General features: G+C 36.6%; 1 protein-coding gene across 1 annotated transcript in view; it reads left to right on the forward strand.

The window, feature by feature from the left end:
- Nucleotides 1–5,064: 5,064 nt before the first annotated feature.
- alk (ALK receptor tyrosine kinase) overlaps nt 5,065–23,161 on the forward strand; it is a 203,518-nt gene continuing 185,421 nt past the window's right edge. Inside the window, exons 1-2 of the mRNA XM_079632171.1 lie at nt 5,065–5,181; nt 7,704–7,850. Coding sequence (XP_079488297.1) covers nt 5,127–5,181; nt 7,704–7,850 — 202 coding nt within the window. The 5' untranslated portion in view covers nt 5,065–5,126. The remainder of the gene's footprint in view (nt 5,182–7,703; nt 7,851–23,161) is intronic.

The following is a 23,161-nucleotide window of genomic DNA, read 5'->3' on the forward strand; positions in this document are numbered from 1 at the left end:
ATGACACTTAATGACAGTTATCATAAACATGCATAAAACCTCCTTCATATTCATTACATATGTCATGTCATGATTATGAAGGTGTCATGTCAGTCTTATACACACCCCTTCAAGTAAAGTGTTACCGTATTGGTATACAATAAATTAATGTAGTCAGAAATGTACAGTGAAATTAATGCATGCTGGGTCATTTTCTTATGAATCAACAGCAAAATGATGCTGACATCACAGTAATTTACAGTTCTTGTTTTACTTTAAATTCGCATTATAAAGTTGTCTTTAAACATGCCACTGTAAGAAATTATATTGTTTAGTACTGTAATTTTCACCATAATGGTGACTAGTGTTAGATTTGCTTGGGATCTTGTATATTCCTTAAAATGTGACGTGTTTTTTGCCCATGTACTGTGTTATTAGCTTAGCAACATGCTTACATCAAACTCTATAAGAATCATTTAAGAGTTGAGTCTTTAAATTGGAGTGTTTCCGATCAATCATCCATATCGGTTAGAGTGCTGCCAACCAAGCAGGTTTTTCATGACTGTTGTCTACCCTCTTGCTGACCCTTATGAAACAAGTTGTTTTTGCTGATGTGCCTATAAAACCGGATGTAAACACCCTCTTCACATGTGAAATGAACTGACAAGAGCACTTTGCTGTGTTCACATACAAGCTGTGGGTTTGCTGTCAGGTCCAATATAGTCTGCACTTCCTTTAATAACAGCTAATGCCAAGCCTGCACTGCATTCATAAAACAGATTCACAAAACAATCCACTCTGAAATGTTCTGCACAAAGGGATCACTTCTTCATTATTTTGGTATCGGCTAGAACTAGAGTTGTAATGGAATACATTTATAACTGTCAAAGTGTAAAGTGTGAAAATATTTCAAAGTCTTTTCAGTATTGAAATGTTGCCTAATGTCTAATTTAGTGCATTTGAAATGAGTAAAACTGTACGTAATGTTACAACTATACTTGTAGATATAGTTACAACTATACTTGTAGATATAGTTACAACTATACTTGTAGATATAGTTACAACTATACTTGTAGATATAGTTACAACTATACTTGTAGATATAGTTACAACTATACTTGTAGATATAGTTACAACTATACTTGTAGATATAGTTACAACTATACTTGTAGATATAGTTACAACTATACTTGTAGATATAGTTACAACTATACTTGTATACTTGAGACAGTTGTAACAAATGCACCCATTATACATGTATACATTATTTATGTAGGGTTTTGACATTTATTTTGTTAGTAGACAGATAAATGAGAAAAAGCCATTAGAGAATGGTGCTAGCAATGGGTCATGAGTTTGATTTCCAGGGTATTTTTTTTTTTTCCTTTCTTTGCTTTACTGCACTAATAATGACCAGAATAAAGGTTTACATTTATGCGTTTGACAGGCACTTATCCATAGCAATGCACATTGCATTCAAGGTACATGTTGTAAGTTCCTGTCAAGTTCACCCTACTTCAGAATAAAATGCAGTGCTATACACATATTCTATAATTTTTTCTGCCATTTTACACATGCGTAGTTTCAATAGATTGTCTTATAGGAGTTTTTATAGTTACAGTATGTTTTCACAGTACATCAAACTCTTTTGTCTAAAAAAATCAAGGACATAATTTCTCAAATGACAGTTTTAAGGCATATTCTGTGTGTAGTATGCATCTAGATTGCTGACCTTTTATTCTTAGTGTGTATCAGTAAAGGTTAATATCACACACTCTCAATGAAACTGGTGACCTGCAACCAATTGAATGTGAGAGCTCAGAGCAACATGTCCCATCAGAAAAAGAAAAGAAAAAAACCCAGCACTTTCTGAAATCAATTTATTTTAAAGTTCTTATTCTTCATTCTTGAAAAGAGCCATCACTGTATTTCACTTCTCATTGAGACCTAAGTTTCCTCTGGCATTTAACCACCATTATAAGGGTTTGAACAAATGATTCACCATCATCGCAATTGTGGTTGATAATCTCTTAGTGGAAAGAAAGCTCAGAAATGTTCTCTAAAATCTGGCAGTTTCACCAGTGTTAGGTCATGAAATATTAACAAGCTCTAATGCAGCATATTTTAAAACTTGATATTGCTAGACAGAGAGCAGCACTTTTGGATGAACGGTGAACTGAAATGTTTTGACAGATAACCTAAGAATGATCAGATCAGGTAAAAATAGCTCTTTAAAGTTTACAAGATGAACTACATAATGTGGAACAAAAAAGTCCTGATGAAATTTAGAAGCTTATTCTTCTTAAAAAAAAAAAAAAAAAAAAAAAAAAAAAACGTATTTGTAAAGGAAAAAATACACAACGCAACGCTTTAGTTTAGGTCCAATTGACACTATTAATGAGTTGCTTATTAGCATGAATATTACTAGGATATTGGCTGTTCTAAATCACATACAGTATTAATGCCTTATTCATGACCTCTACATCCCGTAATCACCCAATACCTAAACTTAACAACTACCTTACCAACTATTAATAAGAAGTAAATAGCAAAACTCATAGTTGGAATGAGAATTAGACCCTAATCTAAAGTGTGATAAAACAATGATAAAAAAAAACTTTTATGGAGCTATATAATATAAATGTAATTTTTGAATTCCTAAATATATACACAAATATTTCTCATCAGATCCTACTAAGACCAAATGTTATGCTGTGCATTTTCATTTTATGGTGTATTATTTGTATAAATGCTCATGTTTAAAGATAAATGCCAAATGAAATTGGAAACAGATTTCAAACAGATTACCCAACACTCACTCTGTCTAACATTGGTTGGGAAAAACGATAAAATCACCCCACACACTTACTGTAGTACTGTGTTATAAGTCTGGCTGATCAGGGAACTCGAACACTGTTTTCAAAAGTCACAGACTTTTATAACTTTTGGACAGGGCTGACCTGTGACATACTAGCTCAGGGCGTACAATGCTATCTGTTGTGCCAGTAACCTCCCTCATTACTGACAGTGCTTACAGTAAGTGTTGCAGTGCTTGTGTGTGTTATGCTGTCTGCGGGAAATATTTGTTAGTACCAGCAGCTGCTCTCATAAACTACCGGTTCTCTGTTCTGTTGAGGAGAGAGAGACCCGTATATGTGCTTTCTCACATGTGCTTTCACTTTCAAATTCTGTTTTGAGCTTAAAACATAAGTCTTTGCATTGACTTAACATTGAAAGCATTCGCGCCTGACGCGCTTTTCGCGTCCGGTGTGAACGCACCATAAGACATGCACAAGCAATGCTTTTATCACTTGTTTCTGCTCCTTTTTTTTTGTTGCCTGTGTTTTGATCCAGAGATTCTTCAGAAGATGCAAAATAGCTCCCCCTACTGTTTAACAGTGAAAACAGTAATGTGCAGTTTTAAAACCACAGATCCTTGATATTTGGATACCACAAACTTTACAATGTTTTTCTGTCAATTAAGTGATTTAGTGTTTTAGTGGGGTAGGGGATGCCAATCTAAAATCTCACATATAGGCGAAAAACTAAGTCTGTTTTTTGGGAGAATCAGCCTAATTTTTGTGTACTACTATTACTAGTATTACTTAAAGTTGTCTTAGCACGTTGAACTGGAAAAGTAGAAGGTATTAAAAAAAAAGAAAAGAAAAATCTTCACAAATGAAACATAACAAAGAACTCCATTAAGTCTGAGCTTTGAAAGAGCATAACCTCTGGGCGATATTTTTTCCTCTGGGATTTGCCTTTCTTAACAATGGAAGCACCAAATTCTGTACCAAGGAAGCACACACACACACACACACACACACACACACACACACCGTGCAAAAGAACAGAAAACGTGCATATTTGTATGGCGCCTGGGGCTTTAACCAGCAGTCCTCTGATAAACAACCTGGTCCCACCGGTGCTTTTAACACTCCAGTGAATACAAGACGAATATGTGGTTGGAACATAACACAGTTGGAACGGTTTGAAAGCCATTCTAGCAGAATAAACGAATACAGGAATACATGAAAAACCACAGGAAAAGTGTGGGAAATAGCTGTGAACATAATGATCATGCTAAAGTTCCTGAAGAATGGATTTGACATTCACATTTATGTGAACAACATTAAAATGATTATCATTACAGAGCTATGTGAGAAACGTATGAGATAAGTTATGCTAATGTACTCACTTTGACACATTATGGGATTAAAACTTTGTGACTGTATCTGCATTCAGCCGACATTGCACTCTTGCAAATGCTCTAATTTAAGACTCTGAAATCTAGCTGCGTTTACATTTATTAACATTTGTCATCCTCTTGAAGATAAGGTTTTCATGTAGGGATATTTCTTCATCTATGAGTACTTTTATTTCCAAGGTTTTTTTTAACCAACAGATTAAATTTGTATCATTGGTTATCAAGAGGCATGCTTGAAATATGCTGTGTGGAAAAAAAACAACAACCTTTTTTTTTCTCTTTACAAATTAATATAGACCTTCAAAGTTCAAATAATATTTTAACAGGCTTGATGGACATGATGACTTTTTTGTCCATCTAACTGGGCTAAGAAGCCAATCAAATTACACTCCTGACTGAACTTATAACCATTGACATCCATTTCAGTACAAACTGTAATAGGGCACAGCTATGATCATTTGTCCTTTTGAAGACACATTTCATCCGTCACCTCAACACAGTCTTTGACCTTAAGCGATACGTTTTAATTAGATCCATCTCTGAAGATGAGGTCGGACACAGATGTAAGAACAGGTGACCGTCAGTCCATATACAAATGGCAAACAGCTAAACAAGTTGACATTTTTCTGAATATTGTCATGTCAGAACATTAAAGTGGTGGTAATGCCCTTTTCACAAGATGTAAAATAAGTCTCTAATGTCCCCAGAGTGTGTATGTGAAGTTTTAGCTCAAAATACCCCACAGATATTTGTATATAGCATGTTCAAATTGTCACTCTTTGAGGGTGACTAAAAATGCACCGTTTTTGTGTCTGTCCCTTTAAATGCAAATGAGCTGTTGCTCCCGGCACAGGGGGCGGAGCTTCCTTTTTCCTCACACAGACATGCACTGAAAATGTTAACAACTTTTAGCCTTTAATGTTCAAACCAGAATCAGATAATGATGGAGAGACTCAGAAGAAGTGACAACATGTACAACAGGACATTTCTGAATGGTTAGTTGAAGAATTTATGTAGCTTATGTGTGGTTATCTTCTAGTCATTGATTAGCATATTCTGTCTTGATAATCTATAAACGTGTTCCGGGGGTTTATTTAAATACTAGGGTTGGTGATGTCTCTAACCCTGGAGGAATGTCGTGTAGTCCCTACCAGCCGTTTGTTGTAGTCCTTAAAAAACAATTTCTTTAAAAGAAAGTATCTCCCTTTGCTTTGAACTTTAAACATTGTAACTTTGCAGATGTTGTTTATGCTCAAGCAGCAACATTACACACTAACTAAAGTTAGAAAGGGAAATCCTAATCAATCACCCATTTAAGAGAATTATGATTAAAAAGGTTGGTGTACAAGGATTGTGAATCAAATGAGTTTGTTTGTCAAATTATTATTTACAGTACTATGGTCAACTTCTTTTTTGATCTGTATAAATCAATAAATGCTCATTAAACACTACAAGTGAACCTTTAACTTAACCAAGCTTACTAACAGATCATAAACTCAAGTTAATTTAGATTTGAATGTACAGTAACTGAATGTGATGAATGATGAGTGAGCAATTTCCTTGGAAATTAGTCAAACTCCAGCAGTTTGACCTCTTCAGGCAGATTTTCGGACCTGTTGCGAGCAAGAGAGGTTGTAATCAGCTTTGACAGAATGATCAGCCAATCATAGTGATGAAAACACCATGATTGACGGGTATTATCACACTGACAGTGTAATGAGTTAATCATAGTGTAACGGAGGCATTGCCCTCTCTCAAGATATGTTTTGCTTCGCATGCCGCACTTTAGGATCTCGATGAAAACTGTGAGTTCGAGGGAGGACACAATTGCTGATTCCCTCTGAAACTTCATCTGCTAGTCTTGCTGTTGGATTGTATTACTTTTTTTTTTAAATCATGCTTTACACAGTTGTGTATGTTTTTTTTAATATTTTATTTTATTTTTGCCTTCTCAGAGAAAGTGTACATTCCACATTTAACTGCTTAAACATTTTATTTTGCTTTGAAATTCACTCAAAAAAATGCTGGGTTGTTTTAACCCAATTTTGGGTCAAATATGGACAAACCCAAACGTTGGATCACAAATGCAATTAAAAAATGTTACCCAATGGCTGGGTTTGTCCATATTTGACCCAAAATTGGGTTAAAACAACCCAGCATTTTTTACAGTGATAGCATTAGACATGCATAGAAATGTGCTATTTTGTTATGAATATGAGGTCATAACATAGTATTGTGCAACATACCATTTTTATTAATCAATTTTGTTACTATATTATTTTGTAAGAAGAAATAAAAATGGTTGGTGTTTTACTGCCGCTAGTGTTAATTTCATCTGGAAATTGCAGTGAATTGCATGTGTACAGTAGGTATGTTTTTGAAGTTTTGTAAAAATATAGGTATAGGCATGTATTTCCCAATGAGCCTAGATTTAAAAAAGCACACTTAAACCAACCTATTTTGGTTTGCTGGTCTCAACTGGTTTAAGATGGTTTTTGCTGTGCAGCTGGCTTAGCCTGACCAATTGAAGAGTGCCCAAAACTCCTGTCAAATCCGCCAACAGACCAGCTAGGGGTGCGTTTCCCAAAAGCATTGTTTAACTATGGTCGCAAGTTCCATCATTATCAGCATAGGTGGTGTTTCCCGAAACTAACAAACATTCGCCAACAGCATCGCAAAGTTGTGTTGTTGGAATGACAGTTCTCGGCATGTGGTTAGAAGCATAGTTTCTTGTTTGTAAGACATGTGGACTTAATAAATCATTATCTTGATCAAAATAAGCAAGTTGACATTCAGTACAATCTATATCTTTTATTTCAAATATGCTCAAATGTCAGTTACATCTTTTAGTTTGTCAAGAGATTTAAAGCTGGGTTTTTGAAGAGTGTGTATGTGCTACTGTACGTCAGAACGATATGATTTAATCTGGAAATAAATCAAAATAACCGAGAACAATAAGAATTACCCTCAGATGCCATGTCCGTAATTTATAGCAAAATATAACATTAATTCAATCTGAAACAAATTGATTAAAATAAGTTATTATTCCAGCACCTGCGTCACATCATTAACCATCATGGCTGAACGTCAAATTTGCGACAATGGGGTTTCGGGAAACAGTCGTGACTTGCTAGCTGATCTCTTAAAGATGCATCGTACTATGGTAGTTAAGCAGCGAGTTATGTTGTTGTATAGGAAGCGCACCCCTGATCAGGATTGGAGACCAATATACAAGAAGGTTAATGAGTGTGTTTTAATGGAGATTAATATCTAAATGTCTAGCAGCAGAGGTCTTTAACTCTGCTCCTGGGGACCTTCTGTCCTGAAAGTTTATTTCCGACCTGCTTCATCTCCTGCCTGTGATGTTCAAGCCATCCTGAAGAGTTCGACTAGCAGGTTCAGATTTGTTTGATTATGGAGCTAAACTCTGCAGGACAGTGAGTCCCCAGGAGGAAGACTGAAGGCCTCTAGTCTACAGAGCAAATATTAGTCAAATCCTTTTCTTCTTCTTTTCCAGATTGCACTTCAAAGGGAAAGTCGTGTGACCGTGGGCCTGCTGGATATTATCCGGAGTTCGCCTGGAGTTTAACATCAGCGGAGGACTCCTGGGCCAAAGACCAGACAATGGCAAAGACAAAAGCAAGTTCCCAGGGGTGGGAGGAAGGTAAAGATATTCCATTTACACTCTAAAACACGCATTCCCAACAATGTGCAATGTGTGGCAAGATCTAAATGTTTTTTTTATTAAAGTCAAAAATAGCAAAGTAAGACTGAATCAACCTGACTACATTTGGTTACAACAACTAAAGGAATGTTAGGGGTCTTGTTATGCCCCATATGATACTGACTGCACAATTTTATTTTTAGCACAACTTTAACTGAGAGCTACCACCTTTATCCAGAGCTATGTTTGAGGTATTTTTAATTCCCAGACACATCTGATAAATAAATTAATTATGAGAAGTTTAAAGGGGCTTTCATTAAGTCTCTCATATCCACCTAAAGCAAAATTAAAAAAAGTTTCCCATTACAACTTTCCATGAAGTTCTCTTCTTCACAAACTTTGAACCATTCAAATGTAACTTTGTGGTGTGATGTGGTTGAGTAAAACACTGAACAGAATGAAGAACTTCCCCGTGTACAGTACAGTAACAGTCGTCATTTCATCTTTTCTCAGGTAGGAATAGCGAGTTGAAATGAGGCAGAATGGAAATGATATGAATAAGAGCCAGAATAAAATAGAAATTGAAGGGGGAAATAAATGGGGTGCAAGAGTTAAGAAAGCCTCATCAGAGAGTCAGGTTGCAGAGAAGGTTGAATTACGAACTCTTCAGGCGCACATCATGCACTTGAAAGACAAATGCAGCAGTTCCACTTGCTGTTCAATCACTGGCTCCATGTGTTCTCTTGTTCACACACACACACACACACACACACACACACACACACACACACACACACACACACACACACACACACACACACACACACACACACACACACACACACACACACACACACACACACACACACACACACACACACACACACACACACACACACACACACACACACACACACAGTACAACAGCTCGGCAGGGATCGCACACATTATAAAATCATCATGCTCTGCAAAATGAAGAAGAGACTACAATGTAGATCGAAGTCTCTTTTTGTAAACACAACACACTTGAACATTATTCTGCAATTTAAAGGTTTCAAAGTAAATACAAATAAAACGAAATAAACCAAGCCGCCCGAAAAGTACTTGTGAGTTGACCCATTTGTCGAGATGTATAGATCTAGCATATTCATAACGTTTTTATTTTTATATCTGCAGGCCAATGGAAAATGATAAGAGATATATTCAGTTTCTTTAACTACTTTATTTTACAGAGTTAGATTTTTATTTACACTTTTTTTCCCCGGCTAATATTTTAGTACACTATTTTAAGATCTTGGAAATGTATCATGCCATCATATTTGTTTACTACTTTTCCTTGTCCGAGACTCTCAATCTCAAAATATAATACTCCATCATAAATATATTATTCATTTTTAAATTATGATAATGAAATTGAGTCCTTAGTGTTTAAATATCAATTGTGTGAGCACATTAGAATACACAAAATGTAGCTATGAAAATGAGCTTTTGGCTAACTTTACTTTTTAAAAAGGTGTAATTTTCAGCAAGCAGCCTGGGCTCATTCTCAAGAAGTATAACATTTACAAGCGCAAAACGTACAATTTTGTACGTTTAAAAGATGCTGAAACATACAATATTGATATATTGACAACATCTAAATGTAAACATGTTGACATATTTACAGCTTAAAGGAGAACTCCGGTCAATTTTAACATTGAGCTCATTTTTTTGTAAATTTGGAGTGCTGTCGATACAAAGAACAACGACAAAAATCGGTGTTGCCTACACCGTGTTATCCTCTTTTTAAAATGTGCACCCTGCTGACTTCAATGGGGCAAGTTGTTTTAAACCTGCTTTTAGCCTCTTAACATCCTTAATGTTTCATTACAAGTGCCCAGCCATGTTAGATGATAACTTCAGAGTGAACACGAGTGAATCTGACTGCAGTAGATGTGAAAGATATGAATAAAAATTATGTTATTTCAGCCAGCGCACATACCTGTATTTACATCCTGTTTTCGGTCGAAGTCCAAAGTAGTCGATTGTCGAGTTCACGCGCGTGATCATAGGTAACTAAACCTATGCTCGTGAACTCGACAATCGACTACTTTGGACTTCGACCGAAAACAGGATGTAAATACAGATTTTTGTCGTTGTTCTCTGTATTGACAGCACTCCAAATTTACAAAAAAATTAGCTCAATGTTAAAATTGACCGGAGTTCTCCTTTAAGAAACATAAAATATTTCTTTGTTTTTTATATCATAAATATATTTGTATAATTGCAGTTTTACCATTTTATAGATACATTTTAGTTAAATTAACCCTACCCCTTAACCCAAACATAACAACTGTAAAGAGAATATACATACATATATACACATATAAAGCATGATATGCAGAAATGTGTATGAAAATGACACTTTTAGTAACAATATTGCATTAAACAGATATTTTGAGCCCCTAGTCTCACTCCTATCTTTAAATCTACCCATAACCTTTTCTTAAAAAAATGTACAGTCATATATATATATATATATATATATATATATATATATATATATATATATATATATATATATATATATATATATATATATATATATACATAGACAGACAAGAGGAATCCCAACACTGTTTTTATTGCAAAAATGTCAAAAGCGGAGCCATTTTTACGTATTGTGTATGAGAACATAAGTAAATGTTCATGTGGTAGAACCAAACTTTATACTTTACGTAAAAATACACAGGAATATTCATGAGATCCCAATGGACTAAATTTGTTTTTTGATGTTTAACCAAATTCAAAAGAACAGCATTCTCATGTGATGCATGAATCCATGTTGGACATTGCTGCTGACAACTAGTGTACGTATTTGAAAAGTGTCCATGTTAAATAAGTTGAAGATACAGCGTAATCAACATGAGTAACAACATTAAGAGAAGAGGTCATTTATTTATGCTATGTTCTTCAAAAAGACGAAGGGCTGTAAAGATTTTCTGAGAATAACAGCCTAGCAATGCCAGCCGGAAAGGCGCTGATGGATTCGGTTGGAATGAAAATGAAAACATACAGGCCAAATCATTCCTGCCCTCTTTCAGTGAATGATTGCGCTCACCTCCTCTCCATATGTCCTCGGGCATATGGGTTTATATGTGAAGGGAAATAGAGGATGAAAAGTTTGATGAATGCAGAGAGTGAAATGCCAGGGCTATTTACCTTTCTATTGGCTGGTGCCCTAACATTCTTTGGAGACTTGTTGTAGTGCATGGCTGTCACCAGGGAAGGCTGAGCAGCCTGGGAACGAGGGGGCTTTAGGGGAGGTCAGTGTAATGAGGCGAACTAGGGTAAGGTCATTGCAGGAAGTCTGTTGTATTTGAAGGTGAAGACCTCTGATAGTATTTATTTGGTTTTCTTTTGGCATGATAAAGTATTTGATATGTGTTGTATAGTACAGTATAAGATTTTTTTTTTTACAGTATGCGATACACATTTTTTAAAAATCCATCTTGGATGAATATTTAATACATTTGAAATAATATTTTTTTAAGATAAAAATACATTAATGACAATAATAGTTTTTTCACCTTTTTAATGTTATGTTTGTGGTAATAAAATAAAAAAGATAACCTTCATCCTTTTTTCTCAAATGTCAGATGATATCATTTATTTATTTACCGCTAAGATTTCTTTCTCAAAGACATTTAAAGGGACACTTTACCATAGGCAAATTGGAGTTTCAATAAAACTTGGCTGCCTATACAGTTGTGAGCAAAGCTTGACATCAACGTTTTTGCTCACCAGCCACTGTGGCTAGTGGTTTTCCAAAGTTACTAGCCACTCAGCATTTTCACTGGCCACAATTTTGACATTGATGCCATGGAGAAAATAGATCTATAGATCTATAGCCATATAGATCATTTTAATATCTCATAATTTGGCAGCATCTATATTAGGCTGCTGTCACTTTAAGATCTGACACACGGCTCAATTATACTTACACATGCGTTTTCTTTTTCAACTGTTTACATTCACTTAAATCATAACTGACTGTGTTTACGTGAATACTCACCAAGTCCGGCATTATTACATTATTTTGTGTGTATTTGACTAAGCGCAATAAGCAGCGAAAAATAACTAAATTTAAGACTGAGAGGCGGCTTTATGTGTGCACGCTTTACTAGGTGTGAACACAAAATCTGCAGAATTTAGTCAAATTAATACATGCAATCCCACGCCAAAATTCAAGCCTTGTAACATGAACAATATTCATCCGGAGGAATGAATGATTCATCAGGAACAGTGTTGAAAATAAGTTAACCACTCTAAGATCTTCAGCCTTAAGAAGGTCAAACAAATACATTTTGGGAACGATGTGGAAAAAATCAGCATCTCTTTGACATTGCGACAACACTGTCTTCTCTAATGCAGCTTAAGCAGGCCTTGACCCCTCATTTGCATATTCTGTGGGCACGGATTATTTAAATGAGTAACATTGTGACTTCATTAGATCCAGAAAAAATCGCGTTGTAGTCCAAACGAGCCGTTCGTTGAAGTTCTTGAAAATGGGATTCTGTTTAATAAAATATCTCCCTTTTGAGTGGACTTGCAGATCTGTTTTTATGCACAAACAGCAACATCACACACTGAGTATAATAGGACCCCTTTAAGGGTGAGTAAATTACAACATTCATTTTTGGGTGAACTATCCCTTTAATAAATGGCTATGACTCTGGGTCCTGGGGGATATGATTCTGTGGGTGTGTACAATCTTGCAAAAAACTGGAACAGATTCATGTGGAGCTGACGTTTACCCCATTAGCATGCTTAACACCATTAATGAAAGCAATATAGAGCTCATTATTTCATTATTTGAATAGCAAACTGGAGCGGTCAAAGCCCGGGATGATCACAGAACATTAATTCCACAGTAGCTTTAGGAGTCTGTGGACTCGGGGGAGTTTCCGTACTGCATGCCCAGAGAACAGGTGGTGGAGAGCGGATCTGGTACAGATCACTGCTGAGATGAGACAATTTGCATAGATCCTCACCAGAAGAAAACATTACCTCAAAGCTTGGTGAAAATCCAGCCTTTGGACAAAACATTAAAGGCAACGTGTCATTTCTGCACAAGTAGTCACCAAACTAAGTTTTTTACATTCACCAAATGGTTTTTACTGGTGTTCGATCTGCTCTAGGACGGGGTTTGCTGTTTGACACAATCATGTCACCCTGTATTTCTTGCTCCAAATTAAAGCAAACTTCACAGGGAATTAATTTGAGATTAAATAACTTAAAGGGGTGGTTCAGGATTTTGGACATCGGACCTCATTTTCAAGTTAGCCTGGTTGTTATTCATCAGTGGAGACCGTTTTCAAAAAAATTCATCCAGTCCTTCCAGTTGCATAGTTCGCCGATGCTAGGCTAGCGCGAGTCAACGGTATCTGTGCTAGCCTGCCATTAAAAGCAGTTTTACCCACTCCAAAGTACACCAAAAGCAAATAAATTATAACGCCAGACTGTCGATGCAAATGTCTATTGAGAGAATAATGTTAGAAATCAAAGTACCGGTCCGGTACTCTTACATCTCAATGATCGCATTACATTTACAGGAACTAGTTTCTCAGCAGCGGCGGAATTTTACTTTGCTCCGGTTAGTAGTACTGCGCCGAAAAGTAAACACAGAACAGAAGCGCGGGCACTACAGACGGGACGTCTAGCTAGCTAGTAGTAGCCTTGAACAACGATATTGAAAAACATTCGATTGTAAACTAAGGATTTGGCAACATGGTGATTCGTTGTGCATTTCGAAATTGTAAAAATAAACCAAATAGATGGTCATGCAAAAAGTTTCCACAAATTTCCATTGAGAGATCCAGAAAGGAACCAACTGTGGCTTCTTTCTGCTGGCTTGGACAACGAGACACCGGCAGAGACTATTAAAGTTGCGAATTTGTAGTGATTATTTTAGACCAGACGACTTTGAAAAAACCCATAATCGAAACGTTCATAAGTCACTGACAAGGAATGCAGTTCCAGCCGTCTTTCCATATGCACCAACAGCAGATGAACAGGTAATAACTTTTGTTAGGCTACTATAGCTATCTATTAAGCTAGTCCCTTTTCATAACTGATAGAATGACAATAACAGCGTTAGTGGAGATAACGTTACAGTTCAATTTCTGCCCTTTTAGCATCCGTCTCGATTAGTTCTTCGTCTGTGTGTTCCGGCTCATACATGTCTCCAAAGTCTGAAACATTGGCATGGCTTTCAAACGTGGCCATAGTCCTATGTTGATTTCTTAGTGAAATATCCTCTGCTTCTGTAGTGATGAGTGTCAGCGGCAGGTAAATACACTTGCGTCATGTGGAGACTCTCTCGGTTGCCTAGGTAACTTAATATCAGTCCGCCGCTGCTGTAGACTGTGCTAATAAATACAGGGAACAAAGTGTAACTATTGCAATGCAATGAAAGGGTAGTTTGATTTCTAACATTATTCTCTCAACAGACATTTACATCGACATTCTGCCGTTATAATTTATTTGCGTGGATTGGGTAAAACAGTTTTTAATGGCAGGCTAGCACAGATACCGTTGACTCGCGCTAGCCTAGCATCGGCGAACTATGCAACTGGAAGGACTGGATGAAATTTTTTTGAAAACTGTCTCCACTGATGAATAACAACCAGGCTAACTTGAAAATGAGGTCCGATGTCCAAAATCCTGAACCACCCCTTTAAGACGAAATTGCCTGACTTTTAACAATTATAATTTTTTTTGCTTATATAATAATTATATATTTATATTTTGTAATTTGTCAACAGTACAACTTTGACTGTAAGCATTGGAAGATCTAAAATCTTATTGGTTTATAATTATTAATTCAAATTAATATTATATATAATTATAATAGAAATAAGCTTCCAAATTAATGTATAAAAGTTTATTTATGAAATGTGTCCTATGTTTTTTTTTTTTTTTTTTTTTAAAGCTTATTAGTATACAGTACATTATGAACTATATAACCTGGATCACCTTCATGGATTTATGAATGTTCTTTTGATATTCAGGAAAAAAGCGAATCAAAGAACTCAGGATCAAACCCTGCATTGACAAAGAATGTTGATAGCTTTGTGAAACCATTGAACCCGAAATAAACTTGATTGCATTTTTTGGTTCTGTCAACTCAAAACAAATTTAGTTTGTTAAACTTTCTTCGTGAGACAGGCCTTTTGTCAAGATGCTAAAACACAATGGAATACCATCAACCTACAGCTTCTTTATTAGCTCATACGTAATAGCTTATTTTTTTCCAGATCACAGCTTTATGCGCAATATTTTAACGTCGACAAAAGTACATACAATCCAAGGGGGCTATTTTCTGAGGCATTCTCTGCTACAATATTTTGGAAAGCAAGGCTATCATGGATTCATTACTTCTTAGCGTGCATCTTCTGTTCGCAAGAATGGTTGCACTTGCATATTCTCAGCCTAGAAGTGCTCGCATAGTGAAAATGATTGAGCATTGACTTTTAATCATGCATGCAGAGTCCAGACAACATCAGCTGGCTATGGAAAACAGGAGTTGAACCCTGTACTGCCAAGGTGGTTCAGTTGATTTGTTTGCACAGGCTGAAGTGCTTTGAAGCAGACCGCCGCTCTTTGTGATTCCAGGGATGCCCAACAATGTAGGGTTGTGAAGTGTGTTAGTCTCTGCGTATGCACCATGTTTTTTAATGGAGTCCATGAAGAACCAACCTAGCCCTGGGATTGAAGGCTTAGACACATTTGCATGGATATAATTAATGGTTGTTTACCTGCTTTAGGGATCTTTCGTGTTGGCCAAAAAACAAACTCTAAACAGAGAGTTGTATTCTATCCATAGAACATAACCATAAAAAAACTGCACAGTACACTTGGGTGAAAACATCTAATTTTGTTTTGACAAAAGAAACCAGGAACACAGCATGACATTACTAGTTATGCCGCATTGATGAAAGATATCTGACCTCTGGACATACTGTCTCCCATCAACCGCTCAACCTTAACGTCGCCCAGCACGACATGAACATCACAGGGTTTCTTTTTCATCCACCCTGGCTTTTCTGCTTAATCAACCTCAGATAGTGAAACTAAGTTTGTGTGGGGAGAATTGCAGGTTGACGTCTACACTGGTTGGTTGGTTGGATGGAGGGAGGCAGCAGAACAAACACAGATCATCTGCGGTCGCTTGTCACGCCGGTGTCCCAGAAGGATGTTTGATCTCCAGTTTTGTGTTTAATATTTCCCTCATCATAACATTAAACAGATTCTTAAATTAGCAGATGACATGATAGTTTTATAATTGAACAAAATGACATGGTATGTGCACATAAAAAAAGAAAAAAAAAAGATCAAAAACATTTAAAAGAATAAAAAAGAACAGCAAACTGTCACAACTTCTGGACCCTTTCTGTGTTTATCAGGTAGGGTTAGGGTTAGGAGGACCTAAATGGAGGACTTAAATGCAGAGGACACATTTCAAGTAAGGGTTACCATAATTGGCCTTAACATGTCACTTAAATATTTTTTTTTAGCTTTCACTTGGAGAAACAACCCGTTGTTGACATACTGACCTGGAAAAGCTTAGGCCAAAGAAGAAATAAAAATGGCACAATATGCGAGGGACACAGATGAAATGATAATGCATGCTTTCCGCAGCACCTTAAAAGGTCAGTAAAACATTGGTCTTCAGCATGACTCCACTGGGTTGAGCCTTTATCCTCCATTGCGCCACCGAATGTGATCGTGGTTGCTGTCCACCTGAGTTGATGTCATTCACCACAGTCGCTATTTCAAAGACACATGACTCACATTGACAGGGGAATATCTGATCTGGATCTGTATGCTTACATGCAGACACAATGCCCATACTGTATCTGATTCATATCAGATTTATTTCCACATATGAATGAGGCCTGAAACCGATCTGAGAATATCAGAATCCACATGTTTTTTTTCCCCGCTTACATGTGCGTGGGTCATTTCTGATCTGTGCCACATGGGAGGAAAAAAATCGGAATTGGGTCCCTTGAACCATGTAATGTAAATGTGGCCTTGGAAGCCCTTGAGGGCCCCAGGCGTATCTCTGCTTCAGAACATCATAGAGACCAGGAATGAGAACTTTTCACATAGGCTAGTGTACTCTGGGGTCCCTAGGGGGCCCTGCGATATCTCGGCACCAGAATATCTATGGGAATGAGCTCTATTCACTTTTGGCAGTGTACACAACAAAGTTATGCACCTTTACAATTATTGGAATCTTTAACTTATTTTTGAATCCTTGTGCAAAAAAAGGAAAAAAATAAATTAAAAATGATTGCCATGTATATTGTGTTTGCCAGATATGGTTGCCAGAACTTTACCTTAAAAATACAGTTGCAACAGACTCAATTTAAACAAATAATGAATTTAATTAAATGAGCAAGTTACCAAAATGATTTTTTAACCTTTATACTTAATATATTTATTAATATATCTACAAACCAAAAGATATATGATGAATCAAAGTTTATCACAAGTAGCTTTTCTACAAGTCGAGGTAAATACTAAAATATAGACTATGTACAGTGTCATTTCATGTTTTCAGGCCCCAAAAATGCCATTGTCATGTAAATTAATATCCAAAACGCATAAAAAGTTTTCCATTTTCAGCTGAAAACGAGGTCATGTAAACACACCCGAAGTGTTAAAATACACAGGTAGTAATGAGGGAACAAATGACCGACAGGGGAATGTAATAAGTAAATAAAGGGAACTATAGGGATTATTCAAGACTAAACTGAACTGGAGACATGAGACAAAAGCATGAGCAAAATGTAACTAAACTAAGCATAACCCTTACGAAGGTAGCTTGTATTTTATATTTATTTAAATCTTAAGTCTGTTTCCATTTGTAGTATGTTTTAAATCTGACACACTATGCCAGTTTTACTTGGAACTGTGAACATATTGAAATACATTTTTGTACACATTTCATTACATATTTGCAGGCAGAGAGGACATATTTCAAGAAAAAAAAGAAAAGAAATTAAGGGGAGTTTGCACAGCAATTTTCTTTTTTTGGAGAACAAATCAAACTGGTACCCTTGCACGTCTCACTATGACCTTAGCCCACGCTAAAAATATAAATCATCATTTCCAGTCAAATCTGAATATTTTATGCATTGAATAGCAGTGCACAGCTCAACTGCAGTTCCGCTTCAGCTTTAGGAATTGTCACTTCTAATAGGTTTCTCCTGCTAGCGTCTTATATTGCATTCCAGAGAAGTTTTAGTGGCAGCGGCCCATGTCAAACAAGCAGCTAATTGAAGTTCTAACTAAACGCATTTATTTATTCATCTGTTTATTCCTCACGTGGGAGTTTGAATGCTGTGCCCAGAGATCTGGCTCCCTCTGCTGAACCTGAACACCCTCTTTACCTGTGCAGACCTAAGACTGCTGTTGACAGCTGGAACACATGACCTTTACTGTCTACTCCCTCAGTATGGGTCTGACACATCTTATCTAAAACAAGGTTTTATATAAAGAATAGTTCACCCTCATGCTCTTCCAAATTCACATCTCACTGTTGAGCCCCGAAGGAGAAGAAGTTTTGAATAATCTCAACATTATTCTCCTTATAACAACATTTAAAAAGCTCCAAAACACAATAAAGCGTGACGTGGGATGAACAATATTTGCTGTTCATTAACAATCTTCCTCTACACTTCAGCTCTTGAATCAATTGGCATGGCAGGTTTGAAGTCAAGTAATGTATGTTTGAGTCAAATGACACAAGAACCAATGGTGTTTTAATGTCATTGTCGTCCATCTTGAAACTGTGTGTATAGACACCAAATGTGATTAGATACTTTCCGCTCTCTATACAAATAAATCAGACAACTTTTAATATGGTGGCCCAAGTGACCTTTTGCCATGATTTATATGGTGTTATTTCTGTCTATAGCATGTGTGCTAACCTCTAGGCCACTGCTCCAACCTTATGCATTTTTCAATGGGATGGTGTATATAGAGACGGGAAGTGAAGTGGGAGAGAGAGGAGGACGGGATCGAGAAAGGTCTGCAAGAACTAGGGTTGCCCGAAGCGCAATCGCCCTACATATCACTTTTTTTAGAATCGTACAACTATACATAGCACGATACATGTTACCAAACTGTTGCATTGTAATCTATGGAAGACTGTAATAATGGATTGCAAAGCTTGTTTATTGGTCCCAGTGGTATCTATTGTTCTGCTGGCTCTGTTTTCAGCTTGCTGTCTTTATAAACCAATACAGAGAAGCTCCAGTAGAATGCTGCTAAACTGAACTAAATAATGCATGGGGAGCTTGATTTAACTCAGTTGAAATTTCTTCATTGGCTATATTGTTACTCGCTAATGATTAACTGTCAAGGTGCTGAAAGCTCTGGAGCTCTTCAGAACAATCACTATGGTAATGTTATGTCTAGAAAATATATATATTTGTGTTATTTCTTTCAATAGACACTAATTTCACATAAATAAACCAGTGTGTACTAGGCTTAACACTGTATGAGCTGATTGCCATGGAACCCCCAAAAAGTATGGAATAATATACCGAAGGGGAACTTTAAGAGTTTCATACTTATAAATACAGTGGGTCTCATTCATGAAACACGAGCAGAACGAATTCTTGTGTAAATTGTGTGTAAAGTGGTTCTGGCGTAAATTTTCGGATTCATTAAAATGTTCGTATTTTCCAAATGTTAGTTGGTACGAAAGAAATCTACACCTGCTCCCAACCACGTGTAAATAGTGCGTTTAACTTCCGAACGTTTTGCTCATTAATAAGGCTGCATTTTAATTCACCTTAATCGGGGACATTACACAGCATTTTGAAAAAATAGCTATTATATTAATTACATATGTTTTTTCTTTTTACTTTTATTATAAGAGCCAGTAATAGCATCTGCAAACGGAACACTTTAAATCACATAATTAATTGCTCAATAGGGCTGGGCTATATTTTTTCGAAGTGAACTAATTCGTTTTTTGCAGTCGAGCTTCATGTCGAACCATTTTCTCTTCACTTCTGGGACTGTTCGATTAACAGATGAAACTCCAGTAACTGCATCTGTAATATCTGCCAAGCTTGCTTTTTTTAGGACCTGATACGCCACTATGTAGCTACGCTTGAAATAACAGGCGCTGTTAGACAGGCTTTTAGTGCATGTGCGCGTCGGCGGGTGTAACGTTATTGCGCTCAGAAAAGCGCCCGTTAGAACAGCGCATCAGCAGCGAATGACATGTTTAACCGGCAAGGCTTTAAAGCACATGCAAATAATTAATTTTTATAAACTACAGTGTCCCGTTCCTCTGCATTTCATGTGAATATACGTCGCGCTGTACAGTATGTTGAGACGGAGGCGCCAGAACTGCAAACTGATAGAATGCACGATCCTACGATATTTATTCAAAAGCAGATCGTGGAGACATTTTAATCATAATATTTGACATAATATTTGACGGTGCCCAGGGCCCCTTAGATATCCTGGGCCCCTGGGCAATTGCCCAATGGTTAATCCGGCCCTGTTATGTGGCGTTTTGAATGAACTTCTGATAATAAAATATTATCTGATAATGATAAATTTTTATTTTTCATTCGCTTTTAAGAAGACATGTTGAAATCCTTCGTTTGGTGTCATAATATGATGCCCATATATAGTTGTCAGTCGGATTTAATGGGCGGGATTTATGGTAATTGAGAATGAGCGTGAACGCGCGTCCCATTTACGACAGATTGGAATTCATAACACACACACACACGTTTCACTATCACATCTGACGTTTACGAAGTATTTGTGAATCAGGAGAAGAGTTTTCGGGAAGGTCTCTTTACGCGCAGATCACTCACATATTTACTCGTATATTTACGAATGTTTCATGAATGAGGCCCAGTATGTCTGATAAAGTCATGACAAATTCCACAAGTAGACCTACCTGTCAATCCTTCAGAGACACATAATTGTCATGCAGGGTTTGATGTTGATTTAAAAAAATATAATATATACATTTTTCAATTGTATTCTTTTAAAAAGGCATCTGAAAAAAATTAACTAAGTGCAACGTAGTGTTGTCAAAAATATAAATGTTTTGATACATATGGATACTCAAATATCTGAAACTCGCCGACAGCGAGATACACGTACATCACTTACTCATTGTATTTGCTCCGGATGAATATTGTTGGTATTACAGGGCGTGGGATTGTGTATTGCGCATCATTTTGCTAATTCCCGCAGATTTTTTGAGTTGCCGAGTATTCACGTAAATGTGGTAATGTTTTACATGAATGTAAACAGTTGATAAATAAATCACGTGTAAGAGTATAATGGATCCGTGCGTCATATCTTAAAGTGACAGCAGCTTAATATACCTACCAAATTATGAGATAATATAAAACAAATATATATGGCAGTTTTTCTCCATGCTAACGATGTCAAAATTGTGGCCAATGAAAATGCTGAGTGGCTAGTAACTTTGGAAAACCACTAGCCACGTGATGGCGGAATCTACACATCAATTCTCCAGCAGGCAGCCATCTTTGTTGTAAACAAATTCAACCCAAGCACTCTTTGGTGACGTGGATGATTATGTTACTGTTGATCATCTGTCCATCATTGTATAAAGCCCGCCCTGAGTTTGATTGGTCCGAACAGCTCTGGTTTGAGCATAGTTGCTCCACAACGGATCAAGTCCAGACCAAACTTTCCAATCTCAAATGTTGTGGGCAGGGCTAAGTTCGGCTAGCATCCAGGCTAATTGTAATCATTATAATAGTAAACATTGTGAAAACAGCAATAGCATGAACATGACCAAAACCACATCCTCTCCTTTTGTTAAGAGTGAATTTGGTAAATTGTCTGGTCTTTATTTTGATGGTCCACTTTAGACATTCTACTGACTATAAGTAACGTTGCAACTACATGTCATCTTATTAGACTAACTCTAACTTTAACACTAACTTAACAGTCTACTACAGTCTACTAATACTAATGAGAGTTAGTTGACCTGTAGTTACTTATAGTTATGAGAATGTCTAAAGTGGGCTGTTGAAGTAATGTGTAATCGATTTTCTCATTGTAAAATTGTAAAGGAACGTCTTCTGGCCAACACTTAGGATTCAAGATCTACTCAAGGGGCAAATCTAACATGTTTTCCTAATCCATTCTGTATGTCTCTCACAAGAAGTTATTTACTGCCTCATATTCATTCAAAAAAGTTGCCCTCCAATGTACTGAGTATCTCTGGATTTCAAAGGAGTGCTTCAAAAAGCATTTGGTAATTCTACCGCAAGAGATTTTTTCTCTTTCTACTGGATTGGCTATCCAGGTAGAGCAGAAATGTTCCGCACAGAGCTCGCCAGCTCCTGTTACCATGGAAACATAGGCTGACTCCACACTCTGCTCAAGAAGGCCATGTTGCTGTTGTGTGTTAAAAGAAAAATATGCAAGTAGAAAGTTTGCAAGCTATGATGTCTTCATCAACATATAATGCTAAAAACTGACAATGTACATTTTGTTTTTAATTAGGGCTGTTTATGTAACGTGTCACAAGGCGGAGGGCATCTGAGCTTCAGTTTCCATTGACAGATCACATGTCATAGCACAGATTTAACCCCTGTGATATTACATAAAATATACAAAAATGTAGGTACAACAGGTCTTAAAATGTTCTTGCAAATATCAGTTCAAGTAATGTTCAAACTCCATCAACTTGGATGGGAACCATTAGTAAACAGTAATTTTAAAGCCATTCCACAGATGCTCAGTCAAATGAAGTGTGGGTCTTGACTACATCACTCTAGGAAAATTAACCTTTTTTTTTTACTTAAAAATAAAGTTATTTTAAGTTTTAAGCCTCTCTAGCATGGCTATTTCTGTATGTTTTTTAACTGTCTATTTGGAAGATTAATTATTTTCCAAATCCCAGTGCTCTTGCAGATTGCAGCACATTTTCCTGAAGGATTTTTCTGTACTTAACTCCATCCATTTTCCTCCTATCTTGAGTTGTCCAGTTGCTGCTGCAGAGAACTATGCCCTATGATACAACCACCACCATTCGTCAATGTACTGATGGTGTTCACAGTGTGATATGCTAAGGAAACATGGTGCTTTAGCATTTAGGCCTGAACATGTACTTTTGGTCAAATTATATAATTTTCCTCCAATTGCTGAGTTTACCTTTTTTGTTTAATTTCATACAAGCTTTATGAAGTGTTCATGCTACTGTTGTCTTAATTTGTATTACAACAAAATCCATGTGCTCA

The sequence above is a fragment of the Phoxinus phoxinus genome (assembly GCF_949152265.1).
Source record: "Phoxinus phoxinus genome assembly, chromosome: 13".
NCBI lineage: Eukaryota > Metazoa > Chordata > Actinopteri > Cypriniformes > Leuciscidae > Phoxinus > Phoxinus phoxinus.